This window comes from Stegostoma tigrinum, chromosome 2 (genome assembly GCF_030684315.1).
Source record: "Stegostoma tigrinum isolate sSteTig4 chromosome 2, sSteTig4.hap1, whole genome shotgun sequence".
NCBI lineage: Eukaryota > Metazoa > Chordata > Chondrichthyes > Orectolobiformes > Stegostomatidae > Stegostoma > Stegostoma tigrinum.
The window spans coordinates 120,511,361-120,538,025 of NC_081355.1; the positions used below are offsets into that span (position 1 = coordinate 120,511,361).

General features: G+C 41.2%; 1 protein-coding gene across 16 annotated transcripts in view; it reads left to right on the plus strand.

Moving 5' to 3' along the window:
- Nucleotides 1-26,665, plus strand: part of LOC125462689 (sickle tail protein-like) — a 614,365-nt gene that overhangs the window by 479,479 nt on the left and 108,221 nt on the right. For 15 of the 16 annotated variants that reach the window (XM_048552953.2, XM_048553021.2, XM_048552929.2 and 12 more), the window contains one exon: nucleotides 2,552-2,648. In XM_048552953.2, coding sequence (XP_048408910.1) covers nucleotides 2,552-2,648 — 97 coding nt within the window. Of the gene's footprint in view, nucleotides 1-2,551; nucleotides 2,649-23,289; nucleotides 23,381-26,665 lie in introns of those variants that run through there. The other variant, XM_048553041.2, reaches the window with a different exon arrangement.

Genomic DNA, 26,665 nt, shown 5'->3' on the forward strand with positions numbered 1-26,665 from the left:
ATTTGACAAAATTCTTTAGATTTGAGGCAGTTTGCATTGGATTAGAAAATAGCAAATTAACTCTTCTAATAAAGAGGAATGGAGACAAAACTGGAAATCACAGGCCAGCTATTTTAATGGCTCAACCATAATGCAGATGTAATAAGTTATTATCCTATTCATTGTAATATGGCACTTGGAAAAATTGAGTCTGATTTAAGCAGAATCAACATGGGTTGGTGAAAGAGAAATCATGTTAAACAAATTTATTGTATTCAATTATTCAAAGAACTGCATTTACAACGTTTCAAAAAGGCATCTAGATTGGTACTTGAGTAAGAAGGGTTTGGAGCGAAATGTAGGCAAATGGGACTAGATCAGTTTAGGATATCTAGTCGGCATGGATGAATTGGACCAGAGTTTGTTTCCATGCTATTGTATGTGCGACTGGAAGTAAGTTGTGGCTTAAGGAGAAATGTAATTGTATTCTACTGACATTTCTAGTAGTCATTTGATAAGTTTAGCATCAAATGTTGTTGCAGGAAATGAAAGTTTATGGTTTTGGGGGTGACCTTGAAATAGCTAGAAGATTGGCTAGCCATCAGTAAACAGTAGACAGAAGTGGGTCTTTGCTGATTGCAAGATGTAACAAGGCTGTGGCACAGGGATCTATGCTGTGCCTCAACTTTTTGCAATTGATATGAATGCCTTAGATGAAAGCACTGATTGCTAAATATCTTGATGACACAGAGGTAGGAAAATAAGTTGTGAAGAAGATGTAAGGAGAATGTGTAGAGACATAATGGGTGAAATGAGGTGAGGTTTGTCGGTAAAGATGAAGCAAATAAAAGCATGTTGGAATTGTGAAATTGTTCACTTTTTTTAACAGGAAGAATTAAAAAAAGCATGGTAACGAAATGGTGAGAGATTGCAGTCTTCTGAGCAAGGTGGGCCGAGTGTCCTAGCATTCGAATGGTATGCACGTTTGGCAAATAGTAAGGAAAGCTAGTGGGATGTTATGATTTGTCACAACAAGAATTAAATGCAAAAGTGGGGAGGTTATCCTTTTATACAGAACGTGAGGCCATGCATGGATTGCTTTGTACAATATTGGTGTTCTTATTTATGGAGGGAAGCAAATGTGTTAAAAGTAGTTCAGGGAAGACTTACTAGACTAATATCTGGTATGGACATAATAATTGAGGAAAAGGTGGACAGATTTGTATCAGCTGGAATCCAGAACAGTGAGAAGCAACGTTATAATAATATGAGATACTGAAGAATGTTGACAGGGAGCACTTGGAAAGGATGTCTCCTCTTGTGGGAGAATTTATAATTGTGGGTCACCAATTTTAAGAGGTGAGGAGGCATTATTTCAGAGGGCCATGGGACTCTTTTTGGAACCCTTTTCTGAAAAGGCAGTGAAGCGGAATCCTCTGATTTTTGACTGAGAGGCTCATGGATTCTTGATGAGCAAGAGGATAAAGTTATCTGGGATGGGCAGGATTGTGGAGTAATTGGGTTGGCCATAGTCTTGATTGGTGGAGCAGGCTCAAGGGACTGAGTAACCTGCCCCTACTTTTAATTCTTGTGTTCATAATTGGGTACAGAAGTGAATTTTCTTTTACTGTTTAGCTTTAATTTGCTGACAGTTGAGTGCCTCAAAAATCTTTCACCAGTCACTTTCCATCAAGTGGTGCACTGCCAATGTTGCTGTAGAAGCCTAAGGGTTAGTAATGGTGACCTTAGGCTGGTGCAATGAACTTGAAATGAATACAGCAGCAGCCATGGAGATCGCTAGCTAGTTGATGAATGCTGTAAAGAAGTGACAACCAAGACAATACTCGTGTTGTGCAGTGTCAATGTAAGTGTGATCGTGGCTCTGTAAAAACAGTCACCCCATGATTGCTCAAATAATTGCCATTCTTTATAATGTTGAAGGTCTTCTAGAGGTGGTGTTTCTTTTGGATAAATTTTGATAATTCTTCCATTTTATCCACTTAACTGATATAATAATATATAATATTATATAATAAATCTATAATAAATATTATTATATAATAAATCTATGTGTGGCTGACTGGGGCAGTGTGTGAGATCATCTGTTTTTGTTCAATGAACACTTATCATTGATGTTAATGTGCATTTCCACTCAACGATCCAAATCTTATTGGTTTTCTGATGCTGTCTTGTGCCATTGTGTTGTGGCGGTGAGTGCCATTTTTGAGCATTTAAACAATGGCAACTGTAGTGCAATCCCTTGAGTAGCAAAATGTCTTCCAGTGATTGCTGTCTAATTATTGTGGACATTGGAAGCTAGTCAGAAATGACTTGACATGTTAAGTCTTTGTGTTTATTTATAATGACCATGTGACCTGGTGGGTGGAGAACTGTACTAAACAGCATCTTTTTACCTACAGCTAGAGTGGTTGTGAATTACTGAGAATATTTTTTAGTGAGGGTTGCTATCGTGGAGCCTATGTTGCATTGAAATTGAATTCAAGGTTTTTGAGGCAATGTCAGAAATTAATCTGCTGTCATCCTCCATAACAATTGGTGTGTTTGATTCCAGGAGCATTCAAGATCGTGCGCTTTTAAAGGTTTACCACAAGGATCCTGCCCACATTTCTTTGAATCATTCTTCAGGGGCTGTAAATGGAGATGTAAGGGTAAGTGCAATTGTGGTTATGTAACTACTGTTTGTGTGCATGAGAGAGAAATATTTGCTTAAACTTCCTGACTGATCTCATTGGGATGTTTGTGTGAAGTTCAGTTGGCTACAAGCTCACAAAGATTGTATTTGTGTATAAATGGTTGACTGGGCAATGTAAAAATATAACTTCACAGGTTTGGTCTTTCTCCATCCTGTGGATTTTAAGTCGACTCCCACTGCATCTGTTTCCACTTTTGTGATAATGATAATACTTATTTTTGTGAGCAAACTGGTTTGTAAACTACCCCTTTTTTAACTGGTGGAACTGTTTCATAGAGACATGTCCTTTTTTTAGTTTCTGCCTGTTTTTAATGTAAACGTTCCTTGAGTGTGTGTTTTGTTTTGAATGCTACTGATTTTTAAACCAATGCCTAGCCCTGTGAATAATGGCATTACAAAGCTCTATATAAATTTGTTGGCAGGTCAGCCACCTGTTCAATGTGAAGGCAAGTGGGAGGTTTGAATTGTTCTAGACTAGGTGGAGCAAACAACATTTTGGCTGTCTCCACCCAACTGTAACCTTAAGGAGAATTTTTACTGAATGTTTCTAAACTCTGGTAAAAGCACTGTTGATAAAACTATAGTGAGTTAATGTAGGAGGCACGTAGTATATCTTCAGACACTGTAATAGCTGCCAGGGTGCAGTTTTAGTTGGCGATGTATTAATTAGTTGTATCTTATCTGCCTAATTTGTGTGAAAACTCAGCTGTGTTTTGTAATGTATGTATGTGAACTTGTCAATATACTTCTCTCCATACAAAAATGAACTAAGGTTGAATTTTGTTAAAATGAGTTAGCAAATTATATTTAATTAACATGCAGTGCCAGAGGCTCATTTTATTTATCCAGCAGCAGTGTATGCAGGTTTCCTTTCCATCAGAATCCAAAGTGATTACATCAGTATGTATTGAGTTCACAAATGCCCTTGTGTTCTCCAATATTGCATGTACTGATACTCCTTGCCAGATAGAAACATGTGGAGCAGTCGGAGCTTGTTGGCTTTTTAAAAATTTGTATTCAGCAATAGATTTTAGGTGTGGTCTTGCAGCTATTTCAAGACCATAGATACATTATTTCTTTTTGCTCCATGTTTGTATTCCTATGTGGTAAGAGCAGTGAACTGTTTTTCTCAGTCGGCTTCAGAGGTGAGTTTTACTGCATGTTTGCCACAACCTTGATTTTGTGTTTTCTGAAAGGAAAATTCCGGAATTTATTGTTGGAACCTGCTCCTTTACAATCTGGTTTTGAGAGAACAGACACTTTTTACATATGCAGTCTATTTTGAAATGAAGATTTAGTAACCAGAAGAGCTAGTCAGTAAAGTTATGTGCGATTATGAAATTGAATTGGCAGTTGTCAAAAATGGAATTCACGTTTGTTGTGTTTTGAGGGGGTAGCAAGGTTAAATCTGTTTGAATGACGGTCTATGTTCGCATTGGCTCAGAGGTAGCAGTGGATTGTTGCTGTATCTGCACAAGAGTCTGAAGAAATGAAAGTGATCACAAATGCCTTTGATCTAGGCTGATTTGTCAAGGTATCTCCTTTGTGTGGTTCTCAAAACTGAAATCTTTGCCTTGTGGACTTGCATTAAAACTTAAAAATAATTCAAGTTGTTAGTAATGTTCAGCTGGTAAAGATGTCATTTTGATTTTTGGTGCAAGATTGTATCTCTAAGGTATTTGCATTAACATTGTATCAGTTCTGTTATAGATCATGTGTTCAGTTGATGAAGCTGAACTAAATGAGAAGAGGAGAAAGTGAAAGTACTTTTTGTGCTTCTTTTTGAAATTTTCCATATTTATCTTTTTGGTGACTTACAATGTTTCCCCACTTTAAAAAGTAGTCTTAACATTCTAACGTTGTTGGCAGGACTTCTCATTTGACAGATATTCTATGCTGGACTAATGCTTTTCTTTCTCTTATTAATACTCTGTCACTTTTTAGCCCTTTTCAAATACATTTAACTCTCTCATTCCTAGTTGTGTTTGCTTGCTTCCCTCAAGTGGCCATTTTTGTATTCGGACTTTGGTAATGAATATTAACTACAATCCAGCGTATTTAGTTCTCTTTTTATTATCTTGGAATCTCCAGCATCTGCAGTCCCCATTATCTCTGATACTATTTAGTTCTCTTGCTCAGTTATTCAGAATCATTGCATGTAAAACATCGTGAGATGCTTCACAGAAGCAACAGCAAATTGTATTTGACAGTGGCAGATTAAAATCCAATCACAGCAATCTTGCAGCAATTGTGTTTTAGTAGCTCAGCATAAATCAACACAAGAACGTCCCTGGTCCATGTGATTCAGCTGTGATCTTTCTAAACTTGCAAAGTCATTGAGGGAGACCTGACACCAGTTTGTTACTCACCAAGCAGGATTATTCTTGATCATGCTGATCTTTTGCATGAGAAAATTTCAAGTAAAAACTATGTTGTCATTCAGTGGGAGTAGGTTCCAGTTGACAATTTAAGCCCAGTCTTTTTCAGAATATGAGTAAATTTAGATGTTCATGCTACTGTGTGTGTTTACTTTGGTATGTGATTATGTTTAAAATAGAAACTTTTTTTTTCACCAGTGAATAACTGACTGGTAAGCCAATCCGTAGTAAAAAGGAAAAGCAAAATGCAATGGCTGCTGAAAATCTCAAATTAAAATGGAAACTTGAAGTTCAAGGTCTAGCAGTGTCTTCTCTCCAGAGTTGGGAGTTGTGACCTTTCATAAGTGTGGGAAACGAGAAAAGTAGCAATTGTTTTGAAGTAGGTGAAATGGGAAATGGGGAGAAAACAAAGGAAATTTGGCATGGGAAAGATGATGGGAGACACCTGTCAACTCTGAGTCAGATTTCCTCTTTCAGTGTGGCACTCCTACTGCCCTTTGGACTCAAAGTTGAATTCAGCACTTTCAGGCTGTAATCCATGCATGTCTGCCATGCTGCCATTTTGTTTCCTTGTCTTTGCATGTGTCAACCTTGATTATACTTATGTTCTACTTTTGGATGTTGCTTAACTCCTAGATCTGCTGCTTTTGTTTCCTTAACAAATTACTATTTCCCCTTGACTCTGCCCTGCCAGCTGGTTTTTATCATTTAGTATTTCATACCTCAGGTTCTGCCTTATGAGACTTTCCTTATTTCATTTTCACCCTCCTTTATATCACGCAGTTCTTAGGAGCAATCATGAGATTAAAAGCTCAATTGATTTTTCTCCACCCCTCACCCCACTCTAAGTGACTGATACTGCCAGACGTCAAGTATTTGAACATTCTCTCTATTTTCATATAATACAGTAAAGTGTTGGGTTTTAAAGACTAATGGTGAATTCAATAAGATTAGAGAAACTTGGCAGGAGGGGTGGTGCACTGCGATTCCCACATCCTGCAGTCAATGAAATGCACTGCAATCTTAGAGAACCATATTTGCATTATATTTCTGCAGCTTGTGTGACTTTTGCTCAGAGTTGCTGGTTTAGCTGGTCATTAGGTAGGGCTAGAGTTACTGGAAAGCTTTCTTCCAGGAGGCAGTCAGGTTAGTCAGATTTTGAGTTGGCCAGTGGTGAGTGATGGGCCATGTGGATATGGGAAACCTATACACAATGAGGAGCCTCCAGTCCCAATTTTATCCAATAGGCACAGTGCTTGCTAGTTTTGTGAATGAGGAGAAGATCTGTCAGATGGATATAGGGCCAACCAAAGCAAGAAGGTAAAAGACACAGTGCAACGGTGGGTTGGGGGAAACTGAAAAGAAATGCAGTAGTCTTAGGAGCCATCTAGTTCAAGGAGATGAATATTGTTCACTGCAGGGGTAACTAACTTCTCCAAAGTTGATTTCCTGTCCAGTCCCAAAATTAAGGGCATCTCCTTGAGGATGGAGAGGAACTTGGATCTTCCCTGTTCTATTCCACTTATTGTCCATCTGGGGAACCTTGACGCATGTAGAACTAGTGATGATGCTCTGATCGAGAATTCAGATGCGATCCAAATTTGAAATGTAGACCATCAACATTGTGGTTATTAGTGAAACCATGTATCAATTGACACATCTAATGAAGATTAGGAATTAAACTGGAAGCCCAAGGAGGACTGTGAAGAAGTTGTTTCATGTCAGGGGGTACTAGAAGGATTTGAAGTATTCCAGTTAAACCAGGCTGAAGTCAAGAGTCCAGGCTAAACACACAACTAGGATTGTTCACAGAGATAATGGGAACTGCAGATGCTGGAGAATCCAAGAATACAAAGTGTGAAGCTGGATGAACACAGCAGGCCAAGCAGCATCTCAGGAGCACAAAAGCTGACGTTTCGGGCTTAGACCCTTCACCCGAGAGGGGGATGGGGTGAGGGTTCTGGAATAAATAGGGAGGGAGGGGGAGGCGGACCAAGCATGGAGAGAAAAGCTAGGTCGAGAGGAGAGTATGGGTGGGAGGTAGGGAGGGGATAGGTCAGTCCAGGGAAGACAGACAGGTCAAGGAGGTGGGATGAGGTTAGTAGGTAGGAAATGGAGGTGTAGCTTGGGGTGGGAGGAAGGGATGGGTGAGCGGAAGAACAGGTTAGGAAGGCAGAGACAGGCTGGGCTGGTTTTGGGATGCAGTGGGGGAAGGGGAGATTTTGAAGCTGGTGAAGTCCACATTGATACCATTGGGCTGCAGGGTTCCCAAGCGGAATATGAGTTGCTGTTCCTGCAACCTTCGGGTGGCATCATTGTGGCACTGCAGGAGGCCCATGATGGACATGTTATCTAAAGAATGGGAGGGGGAGTTGAAATGGTTCGCGACTGGGAGGTGCAGTTGTTTATTGTGAACTGAGCGGAGGTGTTCTGCAAAGCAGTCCCCAAGCCTCCGCTTGGTTTCCCCAATGTAGAGGAAGCCACACCGGGTAGAATGGATACAGTATACCACATTGGCAGATGTGCCGGTGAACCTCTGCTTAATATGGAAAGTCCGCATGGGCCCCAGCTATGCCTGCCTCTTTGTAGGTTACGTGGAACAGTCCCTCTTCCGCACCTACGCAGGCCCCAAACCTCACCTCTTCCTCCGTTACATTGATGACTGTATCGGCGCCACCTCTTGCTTTCCAGAGGAGCTCTAACAGTTCATCCACTTCACCAACACCTTCCACCCCAACCTCAAGTTCACCTGGGCCATCTCCAACACATCCCTCACCTTCCTGGACACCTCAGTCTCCATCTCAAGCATCCAGCTTGTAACTGATGTCCATTTCAAGCCCACCGACTCCCACGTCTACCTAGAATACACCTCCTCTCACCCACCCTCCTGCAAAAATTCCATCCCCTGTTCCCAATTCCTCCACCTCCGCCGCATCTGCTCCCACGATGAGGCATTCCACTCCCGCACATCCCAGATGTCCAAGTTCTTCAAGGACTGCAACTTCCCCCCCCCGCAGTGGTCGAGAACGCCCTTGACCGCGTCTGCCGCATTTTCCGCAACACATTCCTCACACCCTGCCCCCGCCACAACCGCCCAAATAGGATCCCCCTCGTTCTCTCACACCACCCCACCAACCTCCAGATACAACGCATCATCCTCCGACACTTCTGCCATCTACAATCTGACCCCACCACCCAAGACGTTTTTCCACCCCCACCCTTGTCTGCTTTCCGGAGAGAACAATCTCTGTCCGTGATTCCCTTGTTGACTCCACACTGCCCTCCAACCCCACCACACCCAGCACCTTCCCCTGCAACCGCAGGAAGTGCTACACTTGCCCCCACACCACCTCCCTCACCCCTATCGCAGGCCCCAAGATGACTTTCCATATTAAGCAGAGGTTCACCTGCAAATCTGCCAATGTGGTATACTGTATCCATTGTACCCGGTGTGGCTTCCTCTACATTGGGCAAACCAAGCGGAGGCTTGGGGACCGCTTTGCAGAAGACCTCCGCTTGGTTTGCAATAAACAACTGCACCTCTCAGTCGCAAACCATTTCAACTCCCCCTCCCATTCCTTAGATGACATGTCCATCATGGGCCTCCTGCAGTGCCACAATGATGCCACCCGAAGGTTGCAGGAACAGCAACTCATATTCCGCTTGGGAACACTGCAGCCCAATGGTATCAATGTGGACTTCACCAGCTTCAAAATCTCCACTTCCCCCACTGCATCACACAACCAGCCCAGCTCTTCCCCTCCACCCACTGCATCCCAAAACCAGTCCAGCCTGTCCCCGCCTCCCTAACCTGTTCTTCCTCTCACCCCTCCCTTCCTCCCTCCCCAAGCCACACGTCCATTTCCTACCTACTAACCTCATCCCACCTTCTTGACCTGTCCGTCTTCCCTGGACTGACCTATCCCCTCCCTACCTCCCCACCTATACTCTCCCCTCGACCTATCTTCTTTTCTCTCCATCTTCGGTCCGCCTCCCCGTCTCTCCATATTTATTCCAGAACCCTCTCCCCATCCCCCTCTCTGATGAAGGGTCTAAGCCCAAAACGTCAGCTTTTGTGCTCCTGAGATGCAGGATTGTTCACAAGTCTTTTAAGGAATCTGAGGAAGGCCTCAAGTGAAGGGATATTTTGAAATCCAGAGGAGGTCAAGGCACCTGAATTCTTTGACAACTGATGAGCAGAACAGGATAGGAAAGGGGTAAGGAGTTAAGAAATAAAATGAAATTCAAGCTCTTGGTCCAGAGGGTAGTGGGTGCTCACTCAGTTTTGTTTTTGTTTGTTAATGGGATATGGATTCACTGGCATTTAATGCCCATGCCTAATTTTCCAGAGAAGAGCTAGTAATCCATCATATTGCTATGGATCTGGATACCTGACACGTAGAAGATTGACTTCCAACAACTGACATTATCATCACAGCTCCAGGACATGTCTGCAGGAGTTCCTCCGGGTAGTGTCCTTGCCTAACCGTCTTCAGCTGCTTCATCAATGACCTTCACTCTGTCATAAGTGGGGATGTTCCCTGTGCCATGTTCAGCACCATTCAGGAATCCTCAGATACTAAAGCAGTCCATGTTCAAATGCGACAAGATCTGGACAATATCCAGGCTCTGGCTGACATGTCAACTGATAATCATGCTGCACGAATGCCAGGCTATGACCATTGCCAATAAGAGGCAATCTAACCAACTCCCCTTGATAGTCAATGGTGTTACCAACACCAAACCCTCCACTATCAAGATCCTGGGGGTTGATAATGACCACAAACTCAACTGGACTCCCCACATTAACACTGACTACAACAGTAAGCCAAAAGCTAGGAATACTGTGGCGAGTAACACATCTCCTGACTCCTCAAAGCCTGTGTACCATCTACAAGGCACAAGTCAGGAGCGTGACAGAATAATCCCCATTTGCCTGGATGAGTGGAGCCCCAACAACACTCAAGCTTGACAACATCCAGGACAAAGCAGCCTGCTTGATTGGCACTACACCCCATAAGTATCCATTCCCTCCAACACTGACACGGAAAGACAAGGGGAGCAGACATATGGGATCACCACTGCCTCCAAGTCACTCACCATCCAGATTTGGAAATATATTGCTGTTCTTTCACTGTTGTTGGGATCAAAATGCTGGAATTCCCCACCTAATGGCATTGTGGTCCAACCTACGGTTTGTGGACTGCAGCAGTTCAAGAAAGCGGCTCAGCTCTACTTCCTCAAGGGCAGGGATAGGCAAGAAATGCTGGCTGGCCAGTGATGCCCGTATCCCCCACAACCTTGCTACGTACCCACTGCCTCCAATTAATACATTTTAAGGCTGAAATTGACAGAATTTTGGTCTTTCAAGGAATTGAGGCCAATCTGGAGCTGGTATGAAAGTGGTGTTGGAGTACGTAGTTGACGATAACTATTGAGTATTGGAGATTTAATGTGTCATATGGGTGTTCTCCACCTATTAGTGTTCGTTTTTAAAGGCACAATTCTGTTATAGCTTTGTAGGTTAAATTAGCAGCTGCTGTTGATGTAATCATGTGATGAGATGTTCCATCCTGGCTAATTTCCCTTCTCTATTCCTCATCTTTGTGCCCAACTGAATTGGTTTTGGGGATAGATATTTCTGTTTCCTTGCAATCCCATCAAAGTCTAGTTGTCTTTTTATGTGATCCCCTAAGTTATAGTGTTAAGATCGCTACTCAGTGAATAAGCTTCTGGGAAAGATATATGCTTGAAGAAAATCAGCTAATATTTGAGCAACATATTGTAAGTTAAACTGGAACTATACAAATTGTGCTTTGTGTATCAGATTTTCATTTCTCCAGTAAATGTTGGAAAGTCATAGAAATGGTTTCGCAGCGGGAGCATGAGGACATCTGACTAAGTGAAATCAAGAGTACCAGGAAAGTAAATCCTGAACCTGGGCACTGAGGAAGATGACATTGCAGGTGTATCCGTACTGCTGCTGTTTATTTCCACAGAGGGCTTTCTTCAAGAATATTGCACTTTTTTTTTTTCTTCTAAATCCAGCACTGATATAAATCATCTGTCTCTGCTGGCATACCTTGTTGTCATGGTAAAAATAGTGTGTTTTTTTTGTGGGTCTTGTTTTCACCTACTTTCTCCTCCCCAGAGGTTGATGCTTATAATATCCTGGAGGCATTTTTCAATAAACAATCTTTATTAAATAATCTTGTTAAACCCTCTCTTATTCCAAAATAACCACTCTGAACTTCAACCTGAAATTATCCTTGGGCTGCTGCATGTTACGTTGCGCATAAGGAACTAGAGACTAATTATTATTGTGCAGATGTACATCGGGGTACCACATTGCTACACTGCAGATGGGTGCCAAGCAACAGTTTATCAGTCCACATTGAAGAGCTATAAGCAATATGATCGATGAAGCTCTAGTAATTTTTGAGGCTAAGCCTGTGATTCCAGTTTCCATAAAATAATGGTTTGTTGCTTATTTGATGCACTTGTTTAATTTATTTAAGGTTACTGAAACCAATTTATAATTTTTAAACTGGAGGGAAGGTCTTAAAATGGAATTTGTGTGGGCTATTTATGAAATATTTACTGCAGCCCAAAAAGTTTACAGGAAATATTTTGAAGCCTGCCTTGAAGAGTGCATTATGGGTCACCATGATAACACCCAATGGTTTGAATAACTTGTTGCTTTTTTATTCATAAATGGGATGTGGGTGTTGCTGGCTGGCGACCTTTTCCGTAGTTGACTTTGAGAAGGTGGTGGGTGAGCTGCCTTCTTGAACTGCTGCAGCCTTCCTGAAATAAGTTGGCCCACAATGCCATTAAGGAGGGAATTCCAGCATTTTTACCCAGCGACAATGAAGGAACAGCAGTATATTTCCAAGCCACTCACCATCCTGACTTGGAGGGCATCTTGGAGGTGGTGGTGCTCCGAATATGTCTGATGCCCTTGTCCTTCTAGATGGAAGTGGTTGTGGGTCTCAAAGATGCTGCCTGAGGATCTTTGGTGAATTTCTGCAGTGTACCTTGTGGATAGTACACACTGCTGCAACTGAGCATCGGTGGTGGAGGCAGTAGATGTTGTGGATGTGGTGCCAATCAAGTGGGGTGCTATGTCTTGGATAGTATCGAGCTTCTTGTGTTGTTGGAGATGCACCAATCCATCATACTCCTGACTTATGCCTTTGTAGATGGCGGCCAGGCTTGGAGGAGTCAGGTGAGTTACTTGCATAGTATTCCTACTCCTGACCTGCTGTTGTAGCCAGTGTTTACATGGTGAGTCCAGTTAAGTCTTTAGTCCATGAGAACTCCAGAATGTTGATAGTGGGGGATTCAGTGATGGTAACACCATTGATTGTCAAGGGATGGTGGTTAGATTGTCTATTATTGGAGACTGTTAGAGTCTGACATTTTGTGTGACGTGAATGTTACTTGCTACTTGTCAGCCCAAGCCGGGGTATTGTCCAGATAACTATTGAGTATTGGAGATTTAATGTGTCATATGGGTGTTCTCCGCCTGTTAGTGTTCGTTTCTAAGAACGCCCATGGATGCCTGATTTTGAGTTGCTAGACCTATTTGACATTAACCTATTTTACTACAGTAATAGTATCTCAACACAATGGAGGTTATTCTAATTGTAAAGGCAGGATTTTGCCTCCACAAGGGCTGTGCAAGTTGACTCTTGATGACACTGCTGTGGGCACATGCATCTTCAGCTGGCGGATTCTTAAGGATGAGGTTAGATATGTTTTACCGTCTTGGTTCTCTCACCACCTGCTGCTAGACTAGGACTTTTACCCGACCAGTTCAATCAGTAGTACTGCTGCTGAGCCGCTCTTGGTGGTGGACATTGAAAACCTCCACCCAGAGTACATTGTGTCCTTGCCACTATCAGTGCTTCGTTCAAGTGTTGTTCAATATGGAGTACGGCGTGTGGTAATCAGAAAGTTTTCTTGTCCACGTAAAACCTGAAGTCTTCGTGGGGTCCCGAGTCAATGTTGAGGACTCCAAGGGCAGCTCCCTCCTGAGTGTATACCACTGTGCTGCCACCTCTGGATCTACCCTGCTAGTGGGATAGACCATTGCCAGAGATGGGGGTGGTGATGCTGGTTTCTGAGACATTGCCTGTAAGGTATAATTCCATGAGTATGCATATGTTGGGCCGTTGCTTGGTTAGTCTTTGAGACAGCTCCCCTGATTTTGGTACAGTCCCTAGGTGTTAGTGAGGAGGACTCTGCAGATTTGATTGGGTACTGGCCTCTGCTGCATATTTGTACCACATTCGGAAACCATTTTAGTATTTTCTTTCTCTTAGAGTCAGACTCGCTTCCAGCACAGCAGGAGGCTATTCATCCAATTGTGTCTGTGTTACTACTTCTTGGAGCTAACTAGTCATTTCCATTCACCTGTCTGATCTCCATAGCCCTCTGCATATGTTTCTTTATGTTTCCAGTTTCTTTTTGAAATTGTTGATTTTTGTTTCTGTTCCTACCAGCCGTGGGAGGATGGACAGAGCTCAGTACTGTTTTTAAGTGTTCCTCGTGATTTCACTTTCCAAAGTTAGATTTACAGTATACTATAGGACTTTTCTAGTTTGAAGAACAAAGCAGGAGTAGACCGTTTTATCTTGTTGAACTGCCTCAGCGATTCAATTATTTCATGCTGATCATCAACCTAGAACATAGAACATAGAACAATACAGCGCAGAACAGGCCCTTCGGCCCTCGATGTTGCGCCGACCTGTGAACTAATCTAAGCCCCTCCCCCTACACTATCCCATCATTATCCATATGCTTATCCAAGGACTGTTTAACTGCCCCTAATGTGGCTGAGTTAACTACAGTGGCAGGCAGGACATTCCAGGCCCTTACCACTCTGCGTAAAGAACCTGCCTCTGACATCTGTCTTAAATCTATCACCCCTCCAATTTATAGCAATGCCCCCTTGTACAAGCTGAAGTCGTCATCCTCGGAAAAAGACTCTCACTGTCCACCCTATCTGATCCTCTGATCATCTTGTATGTCTCTATTAAATCCCCTCTTAGCCTCCTCCTCTCCATTGAGAACAGACCCAAGTCCCTCAGCCTTTCTTCATAGGGCCTGTGCTCCAGACCAGGCAACATCCTGGTAAATCTCCTCTGCACCTTCTGTAATGCTTCCACATCCTTCCTGTAATGGGGCGACCAGAACTGCACACAATATTCCAAATGAGGCCGCACTAGCATTTTGTACAATTGCAGCATGACATCACAGCTCCAGAACTCAATCCCTCTACCAATAAAACCTAACACACCGTAAGCTGCCTTAATAGCACTATCAACCTGGGTGGCAACTTTCAGGGATCTATGTAGATGGACACCAAGATCCCTCTGCACATCCACACTACCAAGAATCTTTCCATTGACCCGGTATTCTGCCTTCCCATTATTCATCCCAAAGTGAATCACCTCACATTTATCTGTATTAACCTCCATTTGCCACCTTTCAGCCCAATTCTGCAGTTTATCCAAGTCTCCCTGCAACCTGCAACATTCTTCCACACTGTCCACCACTCCACCAATTTTTAGTGTCATCTGCAAACTTACTAACCCATCCACCTATGCCTGCGTCCAAGTCATTTATGAAAATGACGAACAGCAGTGGCCCCAAAACAGATCCTTGAGGCACACCACTAGTGACCTGACTCCAGGCTGAATATTTTCCATCAACCACCACTCATTGCCTTCTCACAGAAAGCCAGTTTCTAATCCACACTGCGAAATCTGCCTCAATCCCGTGTCTCTGTATTTTCTCCAATAGCCTACCATGTGGAACCTTATCAAAGGCTTTACTGAAGTCCACGTACACCATGAAAACCGCCTTTCCCTCATCCACATGCTTGGTCACCTTCTCAAAAAACTCAGGTTTGTGAGACACGACCTGCCCTTGATGAATCCATGCTGACTATCTCCAATCAAATTGTTGCTTGTTAGGTGATTATAAATCCTATCTCTTATAATCCTTTCCAATCCTTCATGACAGCCTCTTGTCATTAAGATATCCCACCATTCCAGGGATTAGTCTGGTGAATATTCATTTTCTGCATGGAAAGTACATCCTTTGATAGGGAGAAAATAAATCTACATACGATGTTTGGGGTGCAGTGTGTTCCAAGGCTGCGTATAATTGCACCAAACCCTTTACTCATGTACCCAAGTGGCCTTGCAATGGAAGCCAACCTACCATGTCAAGGAAAATATAAGATGCTGTTATTAAAGATGTTACAACAGGGCACTTGGATAAGATCAAGCTAATCAGGCAGAGCCAATGTGGTTTTGTAAAAGGGAAATCCGGTTCTAATTAATTTTCTTCCTTTTGAAGAAGTAACTTGTGCTGTAGGTTAAGTGAACTGGTGGATTGTGCTGTTTAGATTTCGAAAGGCATTTGATAAGTGGCTACAATAAAGTTCATGGCTTAGGTGATGTGCTGGCTAACTGGAATCAGAGTAGAAATAAGTAGGCCCTTTTTCAGGCTGGCAAGATGTCATGAATGACATGCTGCGAAGGTTGGTGCTGAGGCCTCAAGTCTTTACAGTTTTATGCCTTGACTAATCAAGGCAAATACCCCATTCCTGTGAGTATCTGATCTGCTACCATAAGAGACCAGTAAGGTGCTTCCCAGGGTCTGATTGAGCATTTATTGCTTGCCTTGTTTGTCCTGTCCTGTCCTGCCCTGCCCAAAGTGCATCACCTCAAGCTTACACAGTATGAATTCCAATGGCTGTTGATCAGTCCATATGCCCGGTTCATCTATATCCTCCTGTAATCTAAGGCTATCCTTGTTGCTATTTGCCATTCAACTAATTTTCATATCATTTTGTTAACCTACTGATCAACCCTCATGTTCAAGTTTTTAGACCACTTTGTGTAATCACAAATATAAAGGGGCCCCAACACTGATCCCTGCAGCACCCTATCAGACGCAAACTTCCAGTCTCTCAAACAGCCTTGACAATCAGTCTCTGCTTCCTGCTGTTGAGCCAATTCTGAATCCAATTAGCCAAAATACCTTTGGATCCCATAGGTTTTCACCTTTTATCGGTCTCCTGTGTGAGACCTTAGTCTACTTGGATTTCAGCAAGGCTTTTATGCCAAATGCATTGCCCTCATCGAAACTCTTAGTCACCTTTTGTTTTATAACTTTGAAAAATTCAATCATGCTGAAGCTTCTTGATTAATCTGCATCTCAGTGCAAATTAATTCTGTCCTTGAGAATTGTTTCTAATAGTTTCTCCACTTTTGAGAAGATTTGTAGCTCAGGTTGAGTTTCTGGGCGTGAGTTTGCTCACTGAGCTGGAAGGTTAGTTTTCAGACGTTTCGTCACCATTCTAGGTAACATCATCAGTGAGCCTCCGATGAAGCGCTGGTGTTATGTCTCGCTTTCTATTTATCTGGTTAGGTTTCCTTGGGTTGGTGATGTCATTTCCTGTTCTTTTTCTCAGGGGATGGTAGATTGGCTCCAAGTCAATGTGTTTGTTGATGGAGTTCCGGTTGGAATGCCATGCTTCTAGGAATTCTCGTGTGTGTGTCTCTGTTTGGCTTGTCCTAGGATGGATATGTTGTCCCAGTCAAAGTGGTGTCCTTCCTCATCTGTATGTAAGGATACTAGTGATAGTGGGTCATGACGTTTTGTGGCTAGTTGATATTCATGTATCCTAGTGGCTAGCTTTCTGCCAAACAGACACGCACGAGAATTCCTAGAAGCATGGCATTCCAACCGGAACTCCATCAACAAACACATTGATTTGGAACCAATCTACCATCCCCTGAGAAAAAGAACAGGAAATGACATCACCAACCCAAGGAAACCTAACCAGATAAATAGAAAGCGAGACATAACACCAGCGCTTCATCGGAGGCTCACTGATGATGTTACCTAGAATGGTGACGAATCGTCTGAAAACACTAACCTTCTCGCTCAGCGAGCAAACTCACATTCAGTTTCCCTACTGACTTTAGCCTGACCAGTCTGTAGTTTCCTGGTTTATCTCTCGCTACCACCTTGAATAATGGAACATTGTGACCATGTGGTCAAGGATTGATCCTTGCAATCCAGGATTGATCCTTGCAGTATCCACTGATAGCCTGCCTTCCTGAGAATGGCCATACTATTCCTACTTTTCTTTTTTATTCTCTGTTAACTAATTCTTAATCCATAGGAGTATATTATCTCCATTCCCAGATAACTTTGATTCATAGTGCCTGAAACTTGAAGAAAAGCAATGGAAATCGGATTAAACTAGTTAACTAACTAATTACAGCTGCCTGGTTGGAAGAAGCTTAAATTTACAATAAATTTTGGTCTAATCCAAATGCAGACTCGACTTGATTTAGAAGAGTGACCCTGAAGATTTCCTGACTTACGCTCTCCTTTTGCACAATCTATCTCTCCTCTGTAATAATCATAGAATCCTACAGTGTGGAAGCAGGCCATTCAGCCCATGGAATCGTCACCATCCTGCGAAGAGCATCCCACTCACATCCACCTAACCTGTGCATTTCTGGACAATGGAAGGAAACCGGAACACCCAGAGAAAATCCGTGCAGATGTAGGGAGAATGTGCAAACTCCACACGCAGTCGCTTGTGACCAGAATTGGGTCCCAGGTCACGTGGGGCAGCATTGCTAACCACTGAGCCATTGTGCTGTTGCTTTTTCTGTTTTCCCTGCAAACCTTCCCTTTTTCAGCTGATATTACTTTGGTTCTAAATAATTCCATCACTTCACCTTTCAATCATTTGACTGATTCTGTCAAACTTAACTAGCCTTTAATCAGCCTGCATTTTTATTTATTGCATTGATTTTGTGTTCAAACTGTAAACAAGTATGAGGTCAGAACAGTGATGTAACTTACCAGCCAGAGTTGATCCAATTAAGTGACGCTTATTAGTATGGATTAGGAAGGTGACTTCACATGGCACAGTAGAGCATGAAAGTTTTTTAATCTGCAGTATCTTTACCAGCCAAACTTCATGTATTTGTTAGATCAAATATTGAAGAACAGTGCAATTTTCTTGAATAAAACATCTGTCTATAGCCTTCAAATTGTTTCTGTATGATTTTCTTTTAACATATTTACAGCTGCATTTTCAGTCAGATTCTGGTTGGATTTGCTCAGCAGTGGTGTTATTATTTGGTTTTAAAAATGCTGGCCAGCAAATTGTCTGAGGATTGTGTTTAAATGTTAACATTACTTGACATAGTCTAAAATTCTGTTCAAATTAACCAAATCCTTTTTTCATACAGCTGGGAGAGAAACAACAGTTTCAATATTTTAAACTATAATCGGGACATACATTGTGCATGAGAACACATAGTTTAATATTTGGAGTGTGAGCATTTGGTGCAAAAGTGCTGCCATACAAGTGTTACACAAATCTTGGCAATAGGAATTTAGTGCAGATGTCAGAGATAAGATATTAATATAAGCAATGAAGTGTTGCATCTTATTGCAGCCTTTTCACGTCAGACCAGCTTGTATGAAACTGGCTGCAATTGGCTAAGTATTTTACTGGCAAATATACTCAAGAATGAATGGAACTTCATTACAACAAATAGATTAAATGATTTAAAGGTCAACTTGAACTAAGTTCGTGTTCTGGGTTCAGGCACAATGATGTGTGAATGAGAGAATTTGTGTTTTTGTACTGCTGTAACTCCCCAGGGAGTCCCAAAGCTGTTGCAGCCACTTAATGACACTTAATACAGGCATTGTCATAGATTATATGTCAAAGACAACTCTTAAAATAAATTAGTTAAAATAGTCACTGAATCTTGTTCTGACTGAATGAGCTGAGAAGTGCAGTGGCCAAGCAATTACCTGTATAATTTAGATTCTGGTTCTTTTTGTCAATCATCTTGATCCTTTGTCCTCAGGTTACCAAACATCCTTCTCCTGAAGAAAGTAGATTAAAACAAAACTATCAAAGTGCTTTTGAAGATCTTTGTCAAATCTCCTTAACTGTTCTACAGTACACCCTCATGTCTGGTAACAATCAAGTAAGCCTTTTTCACAATTTTATAATACTTTGACATTCTCCTTTGAACCTGCTGCTTAGAAAGGAAGACATTATTCCAGCTATGGACTAACGTTGCTTTTTCACTTTCCTCATTCTTATTAAAGGTAAGGATCCCAAATTCTTTTTTAAGTAACCTTGAAAACATGTCACCTTAATGCTTAAGTAAAGCATTCCTTTGTTCTTGAGTCCCTTTTTCAAATGTATAATGTTTAATTTGAAACATTTGAATCCTTATCTTCCTACTAAAAATACCACTGCACTCTTCTTTACATGCTGTTTTATCTGCCTGGTGTTTTCCCATTTCACTGGTTCACCTGTGTTCTCCCTGAAGTCTCCTACTGTCCTCTGTATATCCAGTAGCATTAGAACTTTTGAAGGGTTGGTGTATCTTCAGTAACATAAGAAACGGAGTGTGATTATCATGGTATTGAAAAATCCATTAGACACATTACAGCTGTAATGTACAAATGTTCTTCAGATACAAGCGTCTAATCTAATTTTAAGTTATTATGTTACAACAGGGTAGTAGAGTTTCAGTAGCGTATCTTGCATCAAGTGATCTGACCTAAGATGGAGCTTGAACTTTTATACCCTCAAGTCACGTGTGATAACGGTGACATTGTGAACAGGTCCATTAAAGGAATACTGAAATTGTCACTGAGACAGAACAGTTCTGACAACAGGATCTAACCATACCTGTGTACAATTAGAAGCTTCCTCTCCTCTTGTACTCCCTTTTTAAAAATTCAGCATTTAATTTAAATACCACTGCCGCCTTCCCTATGTGAAATTTATCTGCTCAGGGGTTCCTCATTTCACCAATCAGTGTGTTTCCTGAAGTCTGTTATTATCCTCTGCATATCCAATGGTAAAGTCCCCAATCAACATCCTAGTGATAACCATTGGCCAGTGATTGAACTTGTTTGGCCCAGTGAATACTGTGGTTGCAACAGCTAGTCAAAGGCTGGAAATTCTGCAACGAGGACCCTGCCTCCCCTGTGCCTATCCACCATACAGAAGTTACAAGACAGGAATGTATGATGGACCTCCCCACTCGTCTGGTGCAGCTGCAGTAGCGCTCAAGAAACTCAATGCCATCCAGAACACACTAGTTTTACATGATTTGGCCCTCCATCTATGTTCCCATTCCTTTGCTTTTGCTTGGTCAAAATCCTGGAACTCCCTTTCTGACAGTGCTGTGGCTGTTCCTACACCAACAGGATTGCAATTGTTCAAGAAGTCAGCTCCCATCTTCATCTAAATGGCTGTCATGATGGGCAATAAATGTTGCTACAGTTAATGTTCCACAAAAGATCCAGAAAATTGTTCCAGTCATTGAGTGGTCATAACTTCAACCCCTAGAAGTACTTCTGTGCACTGTATCTTAGCCACTCAGCCTCCACTACTGTGGGTTTGAACTTTTCAATTGATTGGAAGCCAAAATGCAAAAGATTAACTGTGTGGATATAATTCCAATAAGAAGTCTTTTTGACCAAGAATATCAATTTCTGTTTCTCAGTTCACTTCACTGCCCGACCGACTGTTTCTACCATTTTCTATGTGCAAGGATGTAGGGGAAAAAGTGGGAGATTATGATATTTGTTTGAACAGCTGGTGCAGGCATGATGGGCTAAATGTCCTCCCCATGCACTGTAACAATTCTGGGATTATTGTTATTCTAATCAATCTGTTGGCACATGTTATTATACACTTGCTGTGTAGCTGGGACTTGAACTCGGACCTTCTGACACAGAGGTAGGGAATGCTACCACTGCACCACCAGCACCCTCAATTCAATGGTGGTGTCTGAAACCATGCCTCACCTTCAGTGACGTTATCATTAGCACCAGAATGCTATCTCCCTTTTATGCTTTTGTTACAGATTTATGACAATTGAAGTAATTTGGTTTTGTAGAAATAGTTCTGCCATTGATTGACTTCATTCCATCCTTTTCAAAGAATATTTAAATTAATCAACTATGATATTTGTCTTTTAAAAATCCATGCTTTTATTGGCTCATGCTTTTTCAAGTGCCAATTAATTTTGTTCTGGATTATTTCTGCATTTCTGTATCAAGGATGGCTGGCCTTCTCCTCTATAGCTGCTGGATTTGTCTGTCTTAACTATTATTTATAGTTGGTGTGACAATACAGTTCTACAATCCTCAGCAGCCACCCCCTATTCAACGAGAATTAAGTGTCTTCTCCATCTATTTTTGCCTTTAACCCAGTGAGACTACTGCCTCTTGTTTTGCATTAGGTTAAAAATCCCATTTCATACCTCAGCCATGTATCCACAAGAACATTTTGTTTATTGTTCCAATTTACCTCTGTCTGTCCTTTTTTGACAACTTTTCTATCTACGCTGAGTAAAAGGGATTCAGAGGATCAAATGTAAACTTTATTAATCCATCTTGCTCAGTTATGAGCCCAAAAAATGCAAACAAAGTACTGGGGCTTATGTCTAGAGGGCTTGAATTTGGAAGCCTGTGCTATGAGGTCTGTGTGGGTGGCATAAATAATAAGTTAGCAATGAATAAATGCATTAAAGAACTGAAAAGAAACTATTTGCCCAAAGACTGACTGGAATATGGAACTCACTGTCAAAAGGCGTTGGGATGAATAGCATATTGATTTATACTAAAACAAGATATATACACATAAAAAAAGAATGGTAGATTTTGCCTCTAGAACTGCTGGGGCTAAGTGAAGTGTGAATACTGGCATAAACAGTTGCACTGAATGGCTGAGATAGTAGGAACTGCAGATGCTGGAGAATCTGAGATAACAGGGTTTGGAGCTAGATGAACACAGCAGGCCAAGCAGCATCAGAGGAGCAGGAACGCTGATGTTTCGGGCCTAGACCCTCCTTCAGAAAAATGGCTAGCTGGTTTCTGCACTGTACATTCTAAATACATTTATGAATCTATTAAAATGCTTCCTCTCCCCAAATCAACTTGTTTAGCACAATTTTTATTGGAATTTAATAAATGTATTTTCAGTTGCATCCTGTGGTTTCTTATTTAATGGAGTAGTGCAAAGTGGCATGCATCATTGTTATTGCTGTTTGACGAAATCTTCTTTGTACTAGTACCTCAACCCTACTTATCTTGCCACTTTAAACCTGCTCTCTCTCTCTCTCTCATTCCAAAGTGCTAAATAGTTTCCTGTTCAATTCTGTAATTTCGTAAAAGACTATAATCAAAGCTTAGCCAATACCAAACTTTTTGTCTGGTTTTGGGAATCTTGGCTCGTTGCAATTAGTCTGGTACTGCCTGTCCTGAAAAATACCTTCTTTTGAATGGTTCAACCCACTGACTTAAGTAGTGCTATGAATCTATTGGTCTTGGGAGACAATTCCATCTGTTTTCTTCTGCAATCTTTTTGTATTGTCTTTTGTCTTTTTTATAGCAAAATTGTTCTGTACTTTTTAAGCTATTTTTACTGATCATAGCTTTGTTACCATAACAGTACAAACTCGGGGGGGGGGGTTACTTTACGTGTGTTACACCTGGAGCAGAGCTTTTGTATTAGTATTAATAGATGGAAAAACCATGGTAAGCATGTGCCCAAATTTCCAATCCTGCATTTCAGGCAGGCAGAGAGCACATGGAGTGTGGATTCATTAAATTGCCGCAGATTTAAATAACAAATTAATCAGCTTAACTTTGAGTGCTAGTGAATAAGTTTACTACATCAATCTGATTTTATTTATGTTCCTATGTATTAGAACCCTGCATACACTCATCAAAATTATGGGAATTATATTTAAGCTGAAAAGGGGTAAGTTTTTGTGATGTAGGTCATGTGAAGAAAGTATTTTAAAACTTTTATCGAATGTTTCCTTGAGGGCTGATGAGTAATGCAGTATAAAGCCATACAAGCCAAAATGTCCGAGCATTGAACTCTGGTCTGTTCTAAGTTAGCTTTTTTTGTGTTGCAACAGATGACTTGATACAAATGACTTCTCTGACCCTGTGCTTTGGAGGGGGAAATATCAGCTCTGCCATTCCTTTTTGATGTGTAGCCAGTGACCACTGCTGGAGTGGGTGGTGTGCATTTATGACCTTTTAGCGTATGAGTTCACACTGGAAAGATGTTTATTTTGGAAAGGAGCGGAACAGTTGTCAATACTTGTAAAACCGTTTTCGGCATGAATCACCATCACCGCGGAGATTAAAATAAAGGAGTAAATGGGGGAGGAAGAAACTGTTAGAGATTCGAACAAGGGATCGTCAAGCAGTAAGCTGCAATGTTTTGATCCAAGATTTTACATTTGAACAGTTTGGTTCTGAGTCTCTTTTTTTGGTGCAGTAAGAAGCAAGAAATCTGCAGCAACTTATTCTAAAATTCAGATAATTGTTGATCTTCAACTGTCAAATCCTCCCACTATAGCTAGCAATTGTAGATAGAGCAAGAAAATGTTTTCGCTCTCTGTCCATCTCTCCCGCTCTTTCCCCACCCCCTGTGTCTCGCTGATCATTTCAGAACATTTCAGAATTGTTCTGTGTCTAAAATCTAAAATACGAACAGCGAAATAAGCAGTAACAGTGGATAAGTGGATTTTAGGAAGTGGGGTGGATGTAGTTTATTTTTCCGTTCTTCTGTTTAGTGAAGCCCTTCGGTTTGATGTTTTAGGGTGCTCACAAAGATGTACGTACACCTAACTTAATTTATTGAATATTTTGAAGTGTGAGACAATGTATATCTGCAAGAGCCTCAGATAGATTTGGTCTTTTGGGCTTTTCTTTTGCTGAACTGATAGCAGGTTCTTTGATAATAATGTTTGGATGAAATACCAGTTGATATGAAAATATAACTTCTTTTGAGTTTTTGCAATTTGAGTTTTTAGATTTCCCTTTTTTGCCCTCAAAATCCAGGAATCAATATGATGTAGATTGTCATGTATTTAGTCTGCAAAGAAATTTTCTTTGCTGCAGTTCTTCTGGCCCACCCACCCCATTTGCCTTTGCCAGGGTTGTGTTTGACATGTTACTACGTTAGACCAGTTCATTAGCAGTAGTTAATATATATTTAAGCGTTTCAGCAGAGTTGTAGATAAGCCAATTCTTTTTATTTTATCAGTATTTTAATGGTAGTGTAAAAATAATGTTTTACTTAAAGACAAGTAGTTTCTGCAATCGAGTTGAATCTGAACTGCAATGCCTTGCACTTACCTTTTAAAGTAAGATAAAGTTAGGGTCCAGGCTGTCATCTTAACATACTTTTAAGGAGGTTTGGTCTGGTCCTTAACACAGCAAATGACAATGACCTAGAATTTACCTGAGGCTATTAGTGATTTTGAAAATAAATTGAAAAAAATAAACTTGCAGGATTTTGAATCCATATAGCTTTATCTCCAGTGGGTTATGGCAGGCTCCTCATCTTTGTCCTCATACTTGAAGCTAATCTTGTTTTGTATAGTTTTGAAGATGTCGTCATGTGACACTTTTCAAAGCGATGAGACTTTTTGTATGTTCATATTTTGATAACAGTTGCTTGCTTACATCATGGTTACATTCTTGTTTGAGGACATATGAAAATTTGAGTGAGCTTACTAGAACTTCCTGATAATTAATGTACTTTAGAGTCATCTCACAGTGTATTATAACGTAGCCGTCATTTCAATGCAGTATAGTCCTAGACCAGTTTCTTTTAATTTTCTGGTTGTCTTTACACAGCTTTTGCCAGAATTTGCTGCCCTCAGACAAACACAATTTTTTGCCAAAACCCCCACCACCCCTTCCCCATTCTGTGGCACTGTCGGTTTCCAAAACTTCAACTTCCCAGCTATTGGCAGTAATTTGAATCTCTTTCACATTTCATCTGTTTTGGCATAGTTATGTATTCCATTTTAATTGTCAAACTTGTTTCAAAGCTAATGGCCAGTGTTTGTATTAAAGATTTGACATTTTGTACAAATGACTAATGAAGCTTATAATTAATTTATGACATTGTAGATGCAAATAAGCATTCAAGCAATCACTTTCTCTCCGTTTGGACTCCACTTTGAAAACAAGTGTTTTGAACTTGAGAGAAATATAGACCTCGGTGTCTCGCTGACGTATTAGTATATACTTAGACTGCTGATTGCATCAAAGATGTGAAGGAACTGAAATTTGAGTGTGGTGTGATATTAAATGTAGAAGTATGGCGTAAGCATTTATCACTCAATCATTTAATTACTTTTTGGACCTGAAATGTACCCATTCTTTCTTCAATTTACACTGGAGCAACAAAGTGTCTTAAAAGTTTGAATCATAGATTAAAGAAGCTGTTTCATATTGCTACTGTGCAATAGTTACACAAGTGGTGTTTTCCCTAGCAGGAAGCTGCCTTCAGTCTAAAAATACATCTGCCTACCACACCAATGAGTAATGTCACATATTAATTTGTTCCAATATGGTTCAAGGTATGGAAGCCATCTGTCCCAACTATCAGCTGAAGCTGATGAATCATGCAGCATGTTCCTTTGCTCATAATGAGCAGAGTACAGTTCCTACTCAACCAGACCAAAGTGCAATAAGACCATAAAAGATATGAGCAGAATTGGGTCATTTAGCCCATTGAGTCTCTTCACTGTAAATTGATTACGATTTTGATCTGTTTCAACCCATCCCATACAAACCCTACAGTGCAGAAACAGGCCTTTCAGTCTAACAAGTCCGCACTGACTTTGAGGAACATCTTATACAGAACCAGCCCTTGCCCCATCTCTGACCCTGCATTTCCTATGGTTAATCCAACTAACCAACACATCCTGTGACGCTATGGATTGGCCATGCTAAATTACCCACCTAACCTTCCCATCTTTGGACTGTGGGAGGAAATCAGAGCATCCACAAGAATCTCACGTAGGCGTGTGGAGAAAGTCTCCAGAGGGTAGAATTGAACCTTGGTCCCTGGCACTGAGGCAGCAGTGCTAACCACTGAGCCTCATTCATGTCACTCTCATTCTCCTGCCTTTTCCCTGTAACCCCTACCAAACAAGATGTGATCTATTCATTTTAAATATGCTCAATGACTTTGCCACAGAGGGCTATGAAGGCCATGAATTCCACAGATTAATTACCCTCCTGCTTGAAAAGATACCTTCTCAAGTCAGTTCTAAAGGCTCATACCTTCACTCAAAAGCTGTGCCCTCTGGATCTAGTCTCTCTCATGAGTGGAAACATCATCTTTGTGCCCATGCTATCCAGGTCTATCAGTATTCTATGCCTCTGAGATTCTCCCTTCATCCTTCTAAATTCCATCAATTACACACTCAAAGTCTGAAAGCACTCCTCGTAAAACAAGCCTTTTGTCCCTGGTATCCTTTGTGTAAAACCTCCTCTGGACCCCCTCCAATGCCAGCACATCTGTCCTTGGATACAGGGCCCAAAGCTTCTCTGACCAAAGCCTTATTCAGTCTCTGCACTAGATCTCTGTGCTTGTATTTTCAAGTCCTCTTGAAATGATTGTTAGCACTGCATTTGCCTTCCTAACTGCCAACTGAACTTGCCTGAAGAGAATCCTGAACTTGGACTC